Raw genomic sequence first — 18,758 nt, 5'->3', positions numbered from 1 at the left:
CGGTGTTTATTGCAGATTAAAAAGTCTAGAGTCACTCGGTTTTTATACTCTCCTTTTCAGAGTACTTACATTTTAATTATGTACTGACATATAAAGAAAGTTTAAACAAATTTGGACAAAAGTGTTTTAGATCAGTCCTACCTACCCTACCTTTAAATGATTAATAAGGACCGTATGACTGAGCAGTTTTAGTTTTAAATAATTAGACTGCTCATTATTTAAAGATGCTGTAAGCTGGTTTTGAAATTGCACCCGTTAAATACTACAGTCATAGCAGATTGATATTGGTAAATATCAATCAACTTTATTTATATAGCGCTTTTACAATCACGATTGTGTCAAAGCAGCTTCACAGTGTCAAACAGGATAATATTGCGACAAAATTAGATTTGGCTGTACAGTCGTACTGGAGAAAACAAATATATATATATATATATATATATAAATATATATATATAGATTTTAAAAATATGTTTAAATATATATTTTAAATTATATTTAAATAAATATATTGTTATTAATTTAAAAAAACGTGTACGTTTCTCATTTTCTTATAAAAAAAAAGGACTATTTAGAATTCCCACATACATATGTATATTTAAATAAAAATATATTTTTTTATTAAAAATTAACTTCTCACATACAGGCTGCGTCTGAAATCGCATACTCTCGTGTAGGTACTTATTTTAAATAAGTAATTACTTCACGACTTCACTTTTTTTTTTTTCATGCAAAAAAAGTACGCTTTGTAAAGTATGTGGCCTTTTAGGTGAATTTTCTCTTGGTGTCTCACCTCAAAATGTAATTGTGCTTGAGACAGTCTCTTAGCCCGATATCCACAGCGATGTGAGCCGAGCTCCAGTCGGGGTGATTCCGCACACTGTCTACGATTGGCTGGAGCATCTCGGGTTTCAACGGTGGGCGGAGCATCTCGTAAAATGGGCGGAGTTTGAGGGCATACTGAGGAAACCAATTCATGGCGTCTGCCTCTGAAGCTACCTGGAACAACCTGAGATACGAAAACAAATCACAATTCCTTTCGTTCTTGAAATATATGACAAGCTAATAAAATTGTGGTTGACAATGAAATGCTATATTCAGGGTGGCGGCGTTATCAAACAAGAGCCTGGCTACACAATGGTTCTTTGTGCCCCAGGCTTCCCACTGCAGGTCACAGTAATGAGCTGATGGAAAAACGCAAATCTGTCGAATAGACTGGGAATCTAAAACTATATAGGACCACTTATGAAACCACAAGACCCATGTGACTTTGACGGGCAACCAATTTATTGGCTGAAGATGGGTCATGCTATATTGTGAATAATATCTTGACTAAAGTGTCTCACCTCAGGGCCACAGATGAAGACTCGGGGCAGAGTAGCAGGCAGTCCCATGACTGGCTCTGTTGGTTCCTGTACAGGACCAGCCTCCCCTCCTGTTTCAACAGCACTTTCCCATTGTATTCTGACAGCTGCACATCCCTCACACGGTACGGGTTGGAGAACAGGTTTGACACAGAGCTCACGGTGTCCAATATACGGCCCAGGAACTGCATGGTGAGCTGGGGTAAGAGAGGGAAGTGGAAAGGTGATGATGTCCTGATACGGGCTGTCATTTCTTTTGACCAGTGTTTATCAGAAGTGATACGATTTGTTTTTTTGTTTGTTTTTAAATGGTCAGGGGCCTATTGCACAAAACTAGGATAAGGGATTAAGCCGGGATATCTTGGTGATCTTGTCATCTGTATGCAAAATTTAGTACACCGCTGTCGTGTAAACGTACCCTGAAGGCACACTCACACCAAGAATGATATAACGAAAGATAACTGTATATTAGCGGATAAATTGAGCCAGGATCACCAAGATATCCCGGCTTAATCCCTTATCCTAGTTTTGTGCAATAGGCCCCAGGTTATCTCACTTGTGCATATTATGATAACACTGAATATTGTGAATATTCATATGCCTTTTTACTAGTTATTTGAGATTACTGTTAATAAAATAAATATAAAATTATATATAAAATAGTGTGTGTGTGTGTGTGTGTGTGTGTGTGTGTGTGTGTGTGTGTGTGTGTGTGTGTGTGTGTGTGTGTGTATTAAAAAAACATGTCTATATATATAATAATATATACAATATATTTAATGTTTTTTCACTAGTCATTTGAGATTACTGTTAATAAAATAAAATAAAATAAAAATTTAAAAAATAAAAAAATAAAAAAATAAAAAAAAAATTATATATATATATATATATATATATATATATATATATATATATATATATATATATATATATATATATATATTATAGAATCTGCACTGTTTACTTTATATTTACTTTATAAGTGTCAAATCTCATTTTTTAAGATTAAAACAATTTTCCATTTTTATATATAGTTCTCTGGTTTATATAAAGAATCAGCAGTTTACTTTAGTTTAAATTTGTATTATATCATAGGATTATTTTTTTTACTATATATTTCTTTTAGTTCATATGACAGAATCTACCCTGTTTACTTAAAATGTAACTATTCATAATTCGTTTTTTTTAAAAGCATGTCCTACTTTCCCTGTATATATATATATATATATATATATATATATATATATATATGCAGGGAAAGTAGTAGGACATGCTTTTCAGTTTAACAACAAAACAAAAAACTTAAAGAACTGCAGTCACGTAACGTTAACTAAGGCTAATTAAAGACTAAAACTACATGAAACCGGGTTAGTGGTGACCAAAACTGCAACCACCGCCACCCGCAGGAGCATCTGCATTGAAAATGTTCAATAGTTGACTGGTATGATGAGATGGGCTGACTGACAGACTACTGATCTCTGCGCGTGCAGTCAATGCATTCATCTCGCAACCGAAACTGTCTGTCACCGCTGTTAGCATTTGACATCTCGCCTTTAAATCGTTGGCTTATCACAAACAGTAGCAACTGACAAAAAACAAGACTTGCTTCTGAAAAATGCCTGCCACAAACCAGCTCAACAGTCAAAAATAACTATGTAGATGATTGTCATCCGTGCAAGACACTTAACGTTAGATCAGAGCCACACACCGACAGTCAGCACTCGATGCCACAAGTGTGCTTTATTTCTCATTGAAATATAAAACGTCTCAATCATATATTAAACCGTAACCCTCGCTTAACGCCTTACCTTCGCGCTATTTCATTATCCCGTACGGTTTATCATGTACAGACTCAGAAGACCGATGACTTTTGATAGGACATCAACAATCACTGCATGACAACCAACCTTGTGCAAGATTGTCTGACAGGCGCAAGAGCCAATAAGCATCCGAGTTTCCATTGCGCAAACGCGTTTCGAGCCAATCAGGGTGAGGGGGCGTTTTCTTTGAGAAAAAGCACCCCCTTTAGGATTCACGCACTTTAAATGTTTAATAAGGGATATATGAGCGAGTAAATAATCAAACAGCGCTTTAGTTAAAAGTCCTGTAAGCAGTTTAAATATAAAAACCTAAAAAGTTTTTGTTCTGCTCAAACCAAAGTTGCATAATTCTGTTAAATTCAATTTCTCGTTTCAAAGCAGCTGTGCAGAAAATGCATGTTTTTCTGAGTTACAATTTAGAGTAATTTGTTATATCAGAGGTAGTAGCCTAATATGTCCAAGTAATGTCCATGTCCATAAATGCCATGCAGTTTGCTATGTAGGCTATTTATTTAGGAAGAAACAATGATCTAATTAAAGCAAATATTACAAGTTGTGATCATAAGGATTTCATTATATAGAAAATTTGCCAGTTTTGTATGTTGATTCAAAGAAAAGTCTTTGCAGATGTTGGTGTTGGGTCATCTGAAGTCTTCATAAGCGGCTGGATCCAAAATGGAGCTGGCGTAATGAGAAACAGAAAAGGGAACGGAAAATATCCCAGACAGCATCATTGTGCCTGTCCAGATCCAGCCCACATCTGGGACACGTAGAAGCTACGAATACCAGATGTGGGCCGGATCTGGTCAACACTATGTTGCTGTCTGCGTAATTAGCAGCTGCTGTTCATAATATTTCCAGCGAAAGATACTCATGTGCATTTGATCTGATATAACTGGAGTACAAGATATGTATGTGAATGTTTGCCTAAAGAGATGTGTCTTTGATCAAGATTTAAAATGGGACTCTGGGAGAGTGAATCTGAGCCCCGGACATTATCAGGAAGGTTATTTCAGAGTTAGGAGCAAAATGAAAAAAAGCTCTCCCTGCTTTAGTGGACTTAGATATCCTACAACCAGAAGTCCAGAGTTTTGTGACATTAAAGATTGTGATAGATTATAGGGCGAGAGAAAATCGGTTAAATACACAGGAGATAAACAGTTTAGAGCCTTATAGGTCGTAATCAATACAGAACTTAAGTAACCAGTGTAGAGATGATAAAATTGGTGTTATATGATCATATTTTCTCTGCCTAGTAAGAACTCTAGCATCTACATTTTGGACTAATTGTAGCTTGTTTATTGATGGTGCAGGGCAGCCAGCTAGCCTTCAGTAATCGAGTCTAGAGGTTTTCTGCATCAGAAACATAACATCCCAGTAAACACAACTACAATGTAAAAATGTTGTGAAAAGGTTATGATATAGTTTTTATCCGACATATTTAATTCAACATATTTTTTTCATGTTATAAATATGTTTTTTCACAACATAGCAGAAACATATTTATTACGTTTTTATCATATCAGCATGTCTCCTTTTAACTTTTTAGAAATGTACCTATACCACGCCCAACCTGGTACTTCACATGCTGCCATCAAAATGGTTTCTTTACTGTTATCTTTCAAATGAAATTGGCTTAACAATAATATAACTATAGTATAGATCAAATTAAGTGGTGTCTTTTTATATTTCTGTATAATTCATCATTGGCTATTATGCCACAAGCTACAAAAATGTAAATCTGAATATTCAGTTTTTTTACATTTCACCTTGCCTGGGCTGACCTCTGATTGTTGTCCATTTTATATACATAACATACAAAAATCAGGCATAACATTATTGTACAATATTATTTCCTAATATTGTGTTGCTGCCTGACCTGTCGAGGCATGGACTCCACTAGATACCTGAAGGTGTGCTGTGGGTTCACCGCAGATCCTTTAAGTCCTGTAAGTTGTGAGGTGGGGCCTCCATGGACCGGACTTGTTTGTTCACATCCCACAGATGCTCGATTGGATTGAGTTCTGAGGAATTTGGAGGCCATGTCAACACATCAAACTCATTGTTGTGCTCCTAAAACCATTCCTGAACCATTTTTGCTTTGGGGCAGGTCGCATTATACTGCTGAAAGAGGACACAGCCACCAGGGAATACCGTTTCCATGGTCTGCTGCTTAGGTGGTATTTGTCAAAGTTACATGGATAACAGGACCAGACTGGTCTGCGGCTATGCAGCTCAATACACAACAAACTGCGATGCACTGTGTATTCTGACAACTTTCTATCAGAACCAGCATTAACTTCTTGAGCAATCTGAGCTACAGTAGCTCGTCTGTTTGATCAGACCACACGGGCCAGTCTTCGCTCCTCACGTGCATCAATGAGTCTTGGCCGCCCATGACCCTGTCACCGGTTCACCACTGTTCCTTCCTTGGAGCACTTTTGATAGAGACTGACCACTGCAGACTGGGAACACCCCACAAGAGCTGCAGTTTTGGAGATGCTCTGACCCAGTCGTCTAGCCATCACAATTTGGCCCTTGACAAACTCGCTCAAATCAAAATCAAAATGTTCACTTGCTGCCTAATATATCCCACCCACTAACAGGTGCTGTAATGAAGAGATTATTAGTGTTATTCACTTCATCTCACGTCATAAAGCGTTTGACACTAAAATAGAAAACATCTTAAAGGAACTTTATGTAAGAATTGTATTTCAAGGGGGAGGGGAGAGGAATACACCGCTCTACAGTCATTTGAAAGTGATCGCAGTACCACTTTTGGCCACACTCTTACATACACTTGCAATACTCGGATGTTGCTAGGCAACGTGGGGGAGAGGACGCTGGCGTTGTCTGTTTGCTGCTTCTCTTCCCACAAATCATGTTACTGTACTATTAGATTAGATTTATTTTATTTGATTATGTTTGTGACTAGTCTAACAGTCAGAGCTACAATTGGGACTGTTGCTGATTGCTGGCAGCCACTGAGAGGACGTTGTTCGCCATTTCGCCGTTCTTCACCGCTTCTCTGATGTTTATGTTTGAATTGTTGTGGTTGGTTCTGGTTTGAAGGACATTCATGTTGCTCGCTGCGGCTGCTCTTTCTTCTGGGTGTCGGCTGCTGGTCTCCCTCGGGCTTGAGCTGCATGGTGGCTGAAGTTTGCACCAGGCTATAGCGTCATCAGCGTTCGGCGTGATGTTGGGATGTGCCGCTGTTCCGTCTTGCATTGCGGCCGTGGAACGGCTTGGACTTCTGCGCCGACCCCAGTGTGTCCACAGAGGTGCCTGGAGGGCTTTGTCTGCCTCCTGCATGGTGCTGTGGCGAATCATCTGAATCGTTATGAAGACGCATCATCTGGTCTTCAGCTGTCATGCCTCAACGACATCATCAGGACACTGCCTCTTGCGCTGGGAGAAATGTAAAAACATGGAGTGGCCCAGTGTACTGGAGCTTACAGAGACTTCCACCATCAGCTCTGTTTTCTGTTCACCATCAGCTCTGTTTTCTGTTCACCATCAGCTCTGTTTCTGTTCACCGTCAGCTCTGTTTTCTGTTCACCATCATCAGCTCTGTTTTCTGTTCACCATCAGCTCTGTTTCTGTTCACCGTCAGCTCTGTTTTCTGTTCACCACCATCAGCTCTGTTTTCTGTTCACCATCAGCTCTGTTTTCTGTTCACCATCGACTCTGTTTCTGTTCACCATCAGCTCTGTTTCTGTTTCACCATCAGCTCTGTTTTCTGTTCACCATCAGCTCTGTTTCTGTTCACCATCAGCTCTGTTTCTGTTCACCATCAGCTCTGTTTCTGTTCACCATCAGCTCTGTTTCTGTTCACCGTCAGCTCTGTTTTCTGTTCACCATCAGCTCTGTTTTCTGTTCACCATCGACTCTGTTTCTGTTCACCATCAGCTCTGTTTCTGTTCACCATCAGCCCTGTTTCTGTTCACCATCAGCTCTGTTTACTGTTCACCATCAGCTCTGTTTTCTGTTCACCATCAGCTCTGTTTTCTGTTCACCATCAGCTCTGTTTCTGTTCACCATTAGCTCTGTTTTCTGTTTACCATCAGCTCTGTTTTCTGTTCACCATCAGCTCTGTTTTCTGTTCACCATCAGCTCTGTTTTCTGTTCACCATCGACTCTGTTTCTGTTCACCATCAGCTCTGTTTACTGTTCACCATCAGCTCTGTTTCTGTTTCACCATCAGCTCTGTTTACTGTTCACCATCAGCTCTGTTTTCTGTTCACCATCAGCTCTGTTTTCTGTTCACCATCAGCTCTGTTTTCTGTTTACCATCAGCTCTATTTTCTGTTCACCATCGGCTCCGTTTTCTGTTCACCATCAGCTCTGTTTCTGTTCAACATCAGCTCTGTTTCTGTTCACCATCGGCTTTGTTTTCTGTTCACCATCAGCTCTGTTTTCTGTTCACCATCAGCTCTGTTTTCTGTTCACCATCGGCTCTGTTTACTGTTCACCATCAGCTCTGTTTTCTGTTCACCATCAGCTCTGTTTTCTGTTCACCATCAGCTCTGTTTTCTGTTCACCATCAGCTCTGTTTTCTGTTCACCATCAGCTCTGTTTTCTGTTCACCATCAGCTCTGTTTCTGTTCACCATTAGCTCTGTTTACTGTTCACCATCAGCTCTGTTTACTGTTCACCATCAGCTCTGTTTTCTGTTCACCATCAGCTCTGTTTTCTGTTCACCATGAGATCTGTTTACTGTTCACCATCAGCTCTGTTTTCTGTTTACCATCAGCTCTGTTTTCTGTTCACCATCGGCTCTGTTTTCTGTTCACCATCGGCTGTTTTCTGTTCACCATCAGCTCTGTTTCTCTTCACCATCAGCTCTGTTTTCTGTTCACCATCAGCTCTGTTTCTCTTCACCATCAGCTCTGTTTCTGTCCACCATCAGCTTTGTTTCTGTCCACCATCAGCTCTGTTTCTGTTCACCATCAGCTCTGTTTCTGTTCACCATCGGCTCTGTTTTCTGTTCACCATCAGCTCTTTTTTCTGTTCACCATCAGCTTTGTTTCTGTTCACCATCAGCTCTGTTTCTGTTCACCATCGGCTCTGTTTTCTGTTCACCGTCAGCTCTGTTTTCTGTTCACCATCAGCTCTGTTTCTGTTCACCATCAGCTCTGTTTTCTGTTCACCATCAGCTCTGTTTTCTGTTCATTTACTTGTTTTTTTTGTTTTTGTTTTTTTCCTTTGTTGCACTTTGAGATTCTTCGGAATGAAAAGTGCATTATAAATAAAATCTATTATTATTATTATTATTATTATTATTATTATTATTATTATTATTATTATTATTATTACTTCCTTTATATTGACTACAAAATTACACTGGTATTTAGGGACAAGCATAAGGTGGTTAAGATCAGATTGCTACCATTTTATTTAAACCGGTAATTATAAAAGTTAACATCCATAAATTATGGAGTGCCATAAGGGTCTGTGTTAGGCCCTCTGCTGTTTTTGTTATATGTATGCTGTATATTTTTTTTTGCAGGAAAGCATTAAACGTAAAACTATATCAGAGTAAAACGGCTTCTCAAAGAAAAAAGACATTGGTGCAAGTGGGAGGGGAAGTTAAAAAAAAGTTAATTACACCCCCCCCCCCGCAATATTTTAAATTAATATTAATAAAATAAAATAAAAAACTGGAATTGTTGACTTGAATTAAACACGTTGTTAAAAAAACAACTAATTTAATGCGGAAGGATTAAAAAATGTGAGTTTAATCATTTAAACTATCAATACTTAATACATCAATAAATGTATTAAGAGGAAATGTACTCATCTAATATTTTACTCCCTCCCGCGCCGTTTCCAGGACTACCGGGGCTAGTTGACCCGGATCACGTGACAGCGCGGGGGTTTGTTGCTGTCACAGATTTGTAAAGTGTAGAGCCGCGAGACAGAGCCGTCTGGAGCGCGCGCACCGAAAAGATGGAGCAGTCGGCGACAGGAGACCGGGTTTTCGCCGCGGAAGCCATCCTTAAAAGCCGCGTTAGGAAAGTAAGTAAGAAAGAATGAGGTTTAGGGGTGCGGTGGGTGTTTTTTTACGACGTAAAGTACACAGAGAGGGTCGTCTTTCGTTTGTCTCGCGATGCGGAGCTTCAAGGCGCCTGCAATGACAAGAGGGGGAGGCCTACTTGCAGATGTTTCCCTTTTTAGCGACCCAGGGCATTTATTTGCATTGTCAGATTGGAAATAACAAGTCATAACAATAACAATTTGTATATGCAACATAAGTTTATGTTGTAAAATTGGGTTGTGCTGAGGTCGAGCTGACAACAGCCCGCTAAAAGAGCAGCAATAGGGGGCTAAAAGGGGACAAAGTGTCTGGCATAAGTCCATGACAAAATCAATGCGTGCTGGCTGACCCAAGATACAAAGATCTCAACAATGCAGGAGGATCGAGTAGTTTAAACACGGCATGGTGTCATGCCACATGGTTTAAAGGGCTGGTTGTGCTGTATTAGGCTATTTTTAAACACTTTAAGTTACTGAGCCCCATAAATTAAACAATTGGGCATGAAGTTGAAATAGAGCATGTATTGCTTAGTTAGTGTAAACTAAAGAAGGTTTTCTGCTGTCTTTCTCTTCGCAGGGTCGAATCGAGTACCTGGTTAAATGGAAAGGTTGGGCTCTAAAGTAAGTGTTTAAAATATATAATGTTTTCTCATAGTATATTATGCTGTAAACTACATTTGAACTTTTTCTGTTGTTTGGAATTAACGTTAATGTTTGAGGGATATTTGCAGTTTCTGCACAATTAGTGTGTAACAGCTGCAGCTCTATAATTCATTTATTAACTGGCATAATTATAAAACGGTTATGAGAATTATTCTAAACTTGATTTACATCTTATGTACATCATGATGGTAAGTAAACTACAACAAATTGTCCCAAACCCTAGCTGTGAACAGTTTAAATCATGTGAATTAATTCAGATTTTATGAAAGTGTTTGTGTGCCTGTTAATGCATGACACTTTTGCACGCATTGTGAAATAGGCCTTAGCATTGCAGAAGTGCATTTGGGTAGCTGAAAGTTCAAGTAGTGTTCTGTTCTGACATGATACACTACATTTGAAACTATTTTATTTTGATTAAAATGTCTAAAAAACACTAGACTAGGCTCTATTTGACTATGAATCCCCAGTAGTTTGAGTCAGGGTTGCCAGGTCTGCAGTTCTCCCTACATCAAACATTATTTCTACCTTCATCCAAGACACAATGTCTCAGCTTTCAAATTCTGTCTATTTTATCACACAATTCAAACAACAGCATTTTGAATGTGACTTGACAAAAAGCTCTAGCGCCTAGTTTAACCAGAAGTGTTAAGCTTTTAATACAAGTTACAGCACAAAAAACATGCTTATCAGAAGGTATGTTGAAAAATACAGTGCAACTTCCCAAATTGAATCATGTCTCATGTAATCGCTTTATCAGTGTTTCAACCGTGGAGAGACATCAATAAAACAGTCACTTAACGTTGCATTTACAGGGTTTTCCGCAGGTCTTAATTTGACATACACTTTAAGGTCTTAAAGGGTTAGTTCACCCAAAAATAAAAATTCTGTCAATAATTACTTACCCTAATGTCGTTTGACACCCGTAAGACCTCCGTTCATCTTCAGAACACAAATGAAGATGTTTGTGTTGAAATCCGATGGCTCAGAAAGGCCTTCATTGACACCAATGTCATTTCCTCTCTCAAGACCCATAAAAGGCACTAAAGGCGTCGTTACAAAGTCCATCTTACTACAGTGGCTCTACAATCATTTTATGAAGTGACTAGAACAGTTTTTGTGCGCAAAAAAAATCTAAATAATGACTTTATCTGCCAAGATATTGTCTTCTGTGTAGGTCTCTGACGTGAACTTACCTGGAACTCACGCGATAGCGGCGCTCCTTCTCTTGCGGGTCATGTATTGAACGGCGGATTCTGCGCCATATTCTCGTGCATGCGTCGAGTTCACGTCAATAATTTGGTGGATTAAATCGTTATTTTGATTCTTGTGCGCACAATAACTATTTTCGTCGCAATGTAACGCATTGTTTTTAGTGCCTTTATGGGTCTTGTGAGTGGGTCAGTGGGAATGTACTGAATGTCAATGGAGGCCTTTCTGAAGCCTTTCTCAGCCATCAGCTTTCAACAAAAATATCTTCATTTGTGTTCCCCATTGTGAACCCATTGGCAGATATTTGTTCTTGTTTTAATTATAGAATCACTTTCGCATGATCACAATATTTCTTAAGTAATTTTGCTTTGTTTCTGGTTTTAAGAACCTTTTAGATATTTGCACTGGAAATCAAGATGAAACGGCTTAAAAAGAACATCACTTTTTTGTAGTGTGATCAAAAGATACAGTAAAAAAGTTATTTGGACCCACTTTTTATTAGGTGGCCTTAACTACTGTGTACTAACATTTAAATTAATAATTTGATACAATGTGCTTATTGCGTTCATACATGTCTTTATATTGTACATTTTTTTAATTACCTGCAAGTAATTACATCTGTAATTAATTTCTGTAATTACATTTGTAATTACACTGTTGACCTATCTCTTACACCTAACCCTACCCTCTAAATTTACACACACCACCACACCTGTCCCTAAATTTAGCCGTATCCACCTCAAAATCAGCAAAAGTGTACACTATACAATAAGTACATTGTAATCATTTTTTTATTTGAGTTCAAAGTAGTTAAGGCCACCTAATATAAAGTGGGGCGAGTTATTTCCATATTCTAGTGTTTGGAAGCAGAGCTATTCCAACTTTTAAGCTTTTTTTGTTGTCAAATTAATTAAAACGTAAGGAAGTTCTGTTTGAAATTAGAAAGTGTTGCTAATACAACTTTTTGTGTGATTCCTACGCATTTAGATTCCTATTACATTTAGAGAACACATTAACGTGTAATGTTCCCATAATGGAGAGGTTTTTTTTCTTAAGAAAATCAAACTATTAGTACCAAAGATATCATTCTGAGTTATCGGTATCGGCAGAGAAATTTTGTATCGGTGGATCTCTATTGAATATATTTTTTACAACTGAAATCTTGATGGGGAACCTTTAAATCTTCTACCATTACCATTTTAAAGAACCAAATCTTTTGTAATGTAGACACAGCACATGGGAACCAGAGGAGAACATCTTGGATGATCGACTCATCACGGCCTTTGAGCAAAAGTGAGTCATTTAAAGACTTTTCCTTTACTTCTTAAAACTTACTTTTTAAAATGAAAGTAATACAGTTATACAAATGTAAAGAATAAAAAAAAAACAGTTCATATTTTCATTGTAAGCGCCAGGAAAAGATTGTTTACATTTATTATTTTTCCTCTCTTGCTTAACTTTTTCAAGCTTTTTGCTGCCAGTTAGACTTTTTAAACAAAGAAGACTTGTATTATGCTTCAAAAGCTTTCATTTTGATTGTTATGGTTTAGGCTTGACACTAAAGTGATGTCATATTTTCCTTGGCTTAAATGGTGCTGTCCTACATTTCATAGGGAGCGGGAGCAGGAACTTTATGGCCCAAAGAAACGTGGACCGAAACCCAAAAACTTTGTACTAAAGGTTTGAGTTTTTAAAAAATGTTCTTAGTAATCAATCCCTTTTTTACATTTTAAATGTTTTTATACAAGTTTATGCCTTGAGTGTTTCAAAACTTTAAATAAACTTCCTGTTTGAAACCTTAGTACCTCTTAGTCACATTTGCTTTTTTCGCCTGTCTAGGCACGGGCACAGTCGGGTGATAGACCTCGAACTTCAGTTACCCGACGCACTCCACCTTGCATCACTGCAAAGCCTCCCACCTCTTCCTCTTCCGCAAGTTCAGCTGCTCCTCAGCCCTCATCATCCTCTTCCCACTCTACCGCTCCAACCCCCAGAGTGCACTCTCTCGCCGCTGCTCATAAACTGAAGAAAGACATCCATCGTTGTCATAGAATGTCTCGACGACCTTTGCCACGAACCGACCCTCTGGCCGACCCCGCAGGATCTACATCTTCATCCCGTCCTCCCATCTCTCCATTCTCCGAAACTGTTCGCATACTCAACCGTAGGGTCAAACCTCGGGAGGTTAAGCGGGGACGCATAATCTTGAACCTGAAGGTCATTGACAAATCTGAAAATGGTGGAGCTGCCAGTAGAAGGTCACCGCAGTCTTTTGTGGGACGGGCGAAAATCCCGTCCCGAAATCGCATCATTGGGAAAAAGCATGGGGACATGCCTTATAGGCCATTCCAGCATCCTATGAAGATGTTGGGCTTCCCAATGTACGGCCAGCCATTCGGGCTTCACCCCTGTGGTCCATTGTCCTCCAACACTGGAGCCAATCGAAGAGGTTCCCCTGCAAATGCGCAGAAGTGTCAGTACCAGCCTCCGCCTTCTCCATCCAGCTCCAGTGGGTCTAACGGCAGCTCCCCTTCACCTCAGAAACAACTGACTCAACCTGAAGCTCCTACTTCAACTAAACTGGGCTCCGCAGCCTCATCACGTTCCCGAGATGCCTCCCAACCTCACCCAGAATCCATTCCGGCGCCATTCCTCCCTTCCTCACCCTCCTATTCATCCTCCCCATCCTCCTCTCTTGAAGACGAAGACCAGGGCTCTCCGAATCTCACCACTTCTCGGGGCGGAAAGCGGAAACTTCGACAACGAACCCAGCCGGGTCAAGCCTCGGTCAGCCAGGTTAGTGACCGCACTACTGCCCCACTACTTGAGGAAAATAGGGTGCCGAAAGAGGGGGACCCCGATTGGCACCCTGAAATAGGCTGTGCCAATGTAGTTGTGACTGATGTCACCACAAACCTTCTCACAGTCACCATCAAGGAATTCTGCCATTCTGGAGCGGGTTCTGAACCCTCCTCCCCTTGCCAAGCTGACAACCCACCCTCTCCCACCACAGCTGCCTCTTGAAAGTTTCCCCTAAATGTCCCCAGCCAAAATATCTGCCCACTTAACCCCATGAGAACTTGCCATAATGATATAAACGCACCCTAAAATAGTTAATTTTCCCGTTAATGAAAGTAAAATGTATTTTTGGTGAAATTGAGATATAGTGATGTAATTTTAAAGGCTGGGTTGCTTCCCTTGACCTATACTTTTTAAACAGCATGTTATGATGGTTTTGTAGTACTTCATGCCTTTCTTCCCCCTCTTTTTTTCCCCAGTGATCCTGTCTTTCCACAGCCTTTTTGCCCAGTAATAGCACCTTGTCTTGTCACCACCAGTGCTGTAGAGACCACCATTCCCATATCTCCAGACCTAAAGTTCAGAATCCACCCAAGAAATGTTGATCTCAACAGCTTTCTTGGACTCGAGATGTTGTACCAAGAATTTTTTAATCTTTTGAGGTGCATTGTTATTAGGATACCGAACACTCCTGCTTTGGAAGTTCGGCCAGTGTGGGTGAAGATTGTCTATCCGCACACGCACTTGTTAGATAACACTTATTGTGGCAGTATGCCCATTTAGGCATCCAACCCATCGCCAACTGTCTCCTTTGCTAACGAAGAACCATTGCTCATGAAGAACCCAAGTCATCGTGGCGCTCACTAGATCACCCGGGCGTAGTCGTGACTTTATTTATATACACCAAGCTGCGAAATCATAAGGACAGTTAAGTTATTTCCTTCCGCTTGAACGCTTTGATCCAGATGTCTGCCGAGACTCTAAACTGACTCAAGTGTGAACGCTGAGGACTGCATCGAAAGTGTGGTACTGTACGTTAAAACCTTCCACATTCTCAACAGGCCACTTTTCTTATTGGAGAAGTACCTTCTCATATTTGCCTTCTGACTACAATAGTTTGTGTTTCATGTTATAGTTACTGTATTTTTGGGGTTGGTAACCAGAGGTAACTTCTCTCAGAACTTGATTGGAGACTTTTAGAGTAAGTGGGTCTCAAACCTACCAAATATAACAGATTGCCTTGGTTGATGAAACCCTCTTTCGCACTCTGAAACGATACAGTCCGGGACCATGTTTATTGTGAGTGTTATGCTGGTGACTACATGTCGTTGGCCACTTGAGCTTATCTGAAGGTCCGACCAGGTGCTAGAATTGCCAATACAGACCTGGGATAAAGCTAGCTTGTTTAGTTAGTAGATGCTTGGGATGTGTCTGTACTGGTATTGTTATTGGTCCAATAATATCTATCTAGTTTTGAAAATGTTATCTGTGCATTGATAGGAGATGCAAAGATAGATATATTTACATAGATTCTACATTTGTGGCTGTTTCCAGCTATACGTATGTGCAGCTATACGTAAGCCGTCCGCCATATTGGAAACGGTCAAAACCAGTCTGTGAAGATTCGAGAAAGACAGAGCATCTGCAAACGTAGTGTGACGCATGTATTATTATTTATATAGGCAATAGACTTCAGCAGATGATTTTATAAAGTAACACATTACAAGACGAAGGCGCCAGCCTACCTTCTAAAGCAAAGCCATTCGTTTTTGTAAGAAAAATATCCATATTTATAACTTTATAAACTGTAATCACTGGCTTCCGGTAATGGCCGTATGGGAATTGAGTTTCGACAGTAAAGTGACCTCTGACCCGACGCATGGTGTATTGATGAATGCTGAAGCACAGAGGATAGAGCAAAACAAAACTATGGTCACGAATTAGAAGTCTAAAAGAAGCCCGGCCCTATTTGTTTAAAGTCCGAGAGGCGTATACTCTCACCTTAACGTATGCTATGCCTACGGCATGCGTCAGGTCAGAGGTCACTCTTCCACCGGAACTCGACTCTCGTGAACGCGCGCGTGGCTGTTACCAGAAGCCAGTGATTATAGTTTATAAAGTTATAAATATGGATTTTTGTAATTACAAAAACACTCTGCTTCACTTTAGAAGACATTTTCTCAATTTCTCAAAGAAGAAAGTCATACAGACCTAGGATGGCTTAAGGGTGAGTCAATTGTGGAATCATTTTCATTTTTGAAAATGAAAATGAACTATCCCTTTAAGTCTTTGTGGTTTCACAATGCTCAATGTTGTGATGAGATGCTGACCATTACAAGATGGCTGGAACGCATCTAGATACAAATGAGCAGATACACCGCTTGTATCTACTCCTCTTTTACTTGGATTGTAGAGTGCAGTTACAAAGGTTAAAGGAATAGTTCATCCAAAAATGAACATTCTGTCATCATTTACTCACCATCATGTTCCAAAACAGTACCAGCATGTTGATGCTGTTTTCCATACAGTGAAAGTGGATGGGGAACAGGAGCTGTAAAACTAAAAAAAGGGGCAAATGACTTGTGGGCTGTATTCCAAGTTGTATGAAGTCATCCGATAGCTGTGTGTGAAGATTGGACTAAAATGACTAATTCTTCACTTGGGTTAGTTCACCCAAAAATTCTGTCATTAATTAATCCCGTAAGTAAATACCAAACCCGTAAGACCTTCGTTCGTCTTCAGAACACAGATTAAGATATGTTTGATGGAATCCGAGAGCTGTCTGACCCCTTTATAGATAGGGACACAATGACCACTTTCAAGGTCCTGAAAGGTAGTAAAGACGTTAAAATAGTCTATGGGACTCCAGTGGTTCAACCAACCTTAAGGCTGTTACACACTCCGCAAAAACATAAAAAAAAGTTCTCGCTCCTAGGACTGCGAGAACGTTGTGCCCTGGTTTGGGAGTTCTCGCAGCTTGTTCTCGACACATCATCTGTGCAGCACTTATTCTTGTGGGTGTCCGAGAACTATTATGTTATTGGTCCGAAATTTTAAGTGGGCGGAGTTAATCAACCCTGGAGAAACGGATTTGGTTGGCACCTGCTTTATTCGTGAAGTATGGAATGTACTGGCCAGGACAAACTTTTGTTCTTGTTCTTGCCACCTCGAAAAAAACGAAAAATTGCCTTTGTTCTTGTGGAGTATTTACCAAGCTTTAATCTTATGAAAAGATAAGAATTTCTTTTTGCTCAAAAAACAAAACAAAACCCAATTTCTTCTCATCTGTGTCAGTCTCCGACGTTGTTCACATAGCAAACATAGTACAGTGTGCTTCTGGGTTCTACGTCAGAACGCCGGCTTGTTATTCAAGTATTCTTGTCGCTTTATAACGTTATGGTTGAACTAATTCAGACAATCTATAATAGAAAAGTTTGCTTGACAGCCTTGGTCACCATTCACTTTCATTATAAGAAATATAGAGTTGCTTGGACATTCTGCTAAATATCATCTTTTAAGGTTGGAAAATACAAGAAACTGAGTACATGAATACCGTTTTTGAGGGGAAATTATTTAAAATTTACTGAAAGCTAAAGGGTTTAGTCTTGTCATTGTGTAACTTTATTATTTTAGAATAGTGGGAAGCTTTTAACAGGCTTATTTTGGGCAGTCCAGCAAGCAATATTAAAACCTGTCACATTAGGCCTAAAGAAACATGTTAACACTGTTTATGGCAGCTAACTTGGTTGTACTGAAGGATGATAAAATGTCAGACTCCTCCGGAGGACAAAGGCAAACCTCATTATAAGATTTAATTATAGAACACAATTAAGTTCCACTTGTAGTCATATAGCCATCCTCTAATGGAGCACTTTTACTCTATCACTGTGCCTTTAGGGAGAAATGAACCTTAGAAAAATGGCTTTTTTAATAACGTTTTTCCTAAAATTATTTACAAATATTGACAATTTTAATTATCTATATAAATATATATATATAAACTCTTTAATAACTTTACTTTACCGGCTTTCAAAAATATTGTCTAACTCGTTAATTTTGTCCATCAAAGTCAAACGGTTATCCCAGGTCTGAAATAATTCATGTTGTGAACATTACCCCTGGTGCTGCCCCACGGAGGGCGCCACGTTCGGTTCATCTGTACAGAAATATTTCTAATATCGAAGCATGTGTTGTATTTAGCTGCTCCGTTCGACCCCCTAATTGTTCCCTTTGCCTACAAAGTGTTCCACAAACAGTCGAGTCTTCGTTTACCTTTCGTAATGTTAGAAAATAGATGTTGCTATGGTGTGAAACAATGCAAGATGGTTTCTCCTAAAGAGGTAGCTTAGCGCTATGATAATACGTGGCCTACATTTCATGCAATAGGGCTTGTTTTTTTATAGGATGTAGCCACCAGGGACCATCACGGCACAGACAAGAGATTATGTTTAAAAAGGTAAGGATGAAGGTATACTGGGGGTTACATCCTCAAATATCAGTGTCTGATGTGTTTTTTTTATTTGTTTTTTTTATTATTATATTTTTTAAATTATTATTATTATTATTAATAATAATTTTTCCGTGCCGTAGAAGTGAATGATATGTGCTGTCTTTATTTTAGCAATTGTTGTTCAAGTTGACTAGTCTAATTTGGGTTTGAGAGAGTATAGAACCCAAACAGAACTAAGTGTGATTTATCTCTTTGGTAAGGTGTAAGGTAAATGCCATTGATGAAGCTGATAATGTTAATGAACTTGTTGCTATGACATTGTAATGTAATGGATGCATGATTTGAGAACCCTAATTGTACAGGTCATTTAAATGTCATACTGTTGTTGTTGCTTTGTGTTTTGTTGAAAGAGGCTTT

The 18,758-nt window shown here is 39.3% G+C and overlaps 2 protein-coding genes across 4 annotated transcripts in view; one reads left to right on the top strand and one right to left on the bottom strand.

The window, feature by feature from the left end:
• pla2g6 (phospholipase A2, group VI (cytosolic, calcium-independent)) overlaps positions 1–3,307 on the bottom strand; it is a 34,256-nt gene extending 30,949 nt beyond the window's left edge. For both annotated transcript variants that reach the window (XM_067416209.1, XM_067416210.1), the window contains exons 1-3: positions 3,173–3,307; positions 1,347–1,561; positions 794–1,009 (exon numbers count right to left, since the gene is read on the bottom strand). In XM_067416209.1, the coding sequence (XP_067272310.1) occupies positions 794–1,009; positions 1,347–1,555 (425 nt within the window). In that variant the 5' untranslated portion in view covers positions 1,556–1,561; positions 3,173–3,307. The remainder of the gene's footprint in view (positions 1–793; positions 1,010–1,346; positions 1,562–3,172) is intronic.
• Positions 3,308–9,071: 5,764 nt separating this feature from the next.
• Positions 9,072–15,438, top strand: cbx6a (chromobox homolog 6a). Of its 2 annotated transcripts, XM_067416204.1 has the most exons (6): positions 9,072–9,202; positions 9,798–9,841; positions 12,320–12,385; positions 12,706–12,772; positions 12,932–13,888; positions 14,371–15,438. In XM_067416204.1, the coding sequence occupies exons 1-6, from the start codon at positions 9,134–9,136 to the stop codon at positions 14,371–14,373; spliced, it is 1,206 nt and encodes a 401-aa protein (XP_067272305.1). In that variant the 5' UTR covers positions 9,072–9,133; the 3' UTR covers positions 14,374–15,438. The 2 variants fall into 2 exon arrangements, with proteins under 2 accessions (XP_067272305.1, XP_067272304.1); XM_067416203.1 differs by having other exon boundaries at positions 12,932–15,438.
• The last annotated feature ends 3,320 nt before the right edge of the window (positions 15,439–18,758 follow it).

Source organism: Pseudorasbora parva, chromosome 14, assembly GCF_024679245.1.
Source record: "Pseudorasbora parva isolate DD20220531a chromosome 14, ASM2467924v1, whole genome shotgun sequence".
NCBI lineage: Eukaryota > Metazoa > Chordata > Actinopteri > Cypriniformes > Gobionidae > Pseudorasbora > Pseudorasbora parva.
The sequence above is the reverse complement of the archived record's forward strand: the minus strand, read 5'-3'. Positions and strand labels throughout refer to the sequence as shown.

What these genes read in the sequence shown, in the direction of transcription:
- cbx6a (XM_067416203.1), top strand. Translation starts at nt 9,134, where the DNA reads ATGGAGCAGTCGGCGACAGGAGACCGGGTTTTCGCCGCGGAAGCCATC. An exon ending in TTAAAAGCCGCGTTAGGAAA is followed by an intron (nt 9,203 to 9,797) that starts GTAAGTAAGAAA and finishes TTCTCTTCGCAG; the next exon opens with GGTCGAATCGAGTACCTGGT. An exon ending in TGGAAAGGTTGGGCTCTAAA is followed by an intron (nt 9,842 to 12,319) that starts GTAAGTGTTTAA and finishes TTTGTAATGTAG; the next exon opens with ACACAGCACATGGGAACCAG.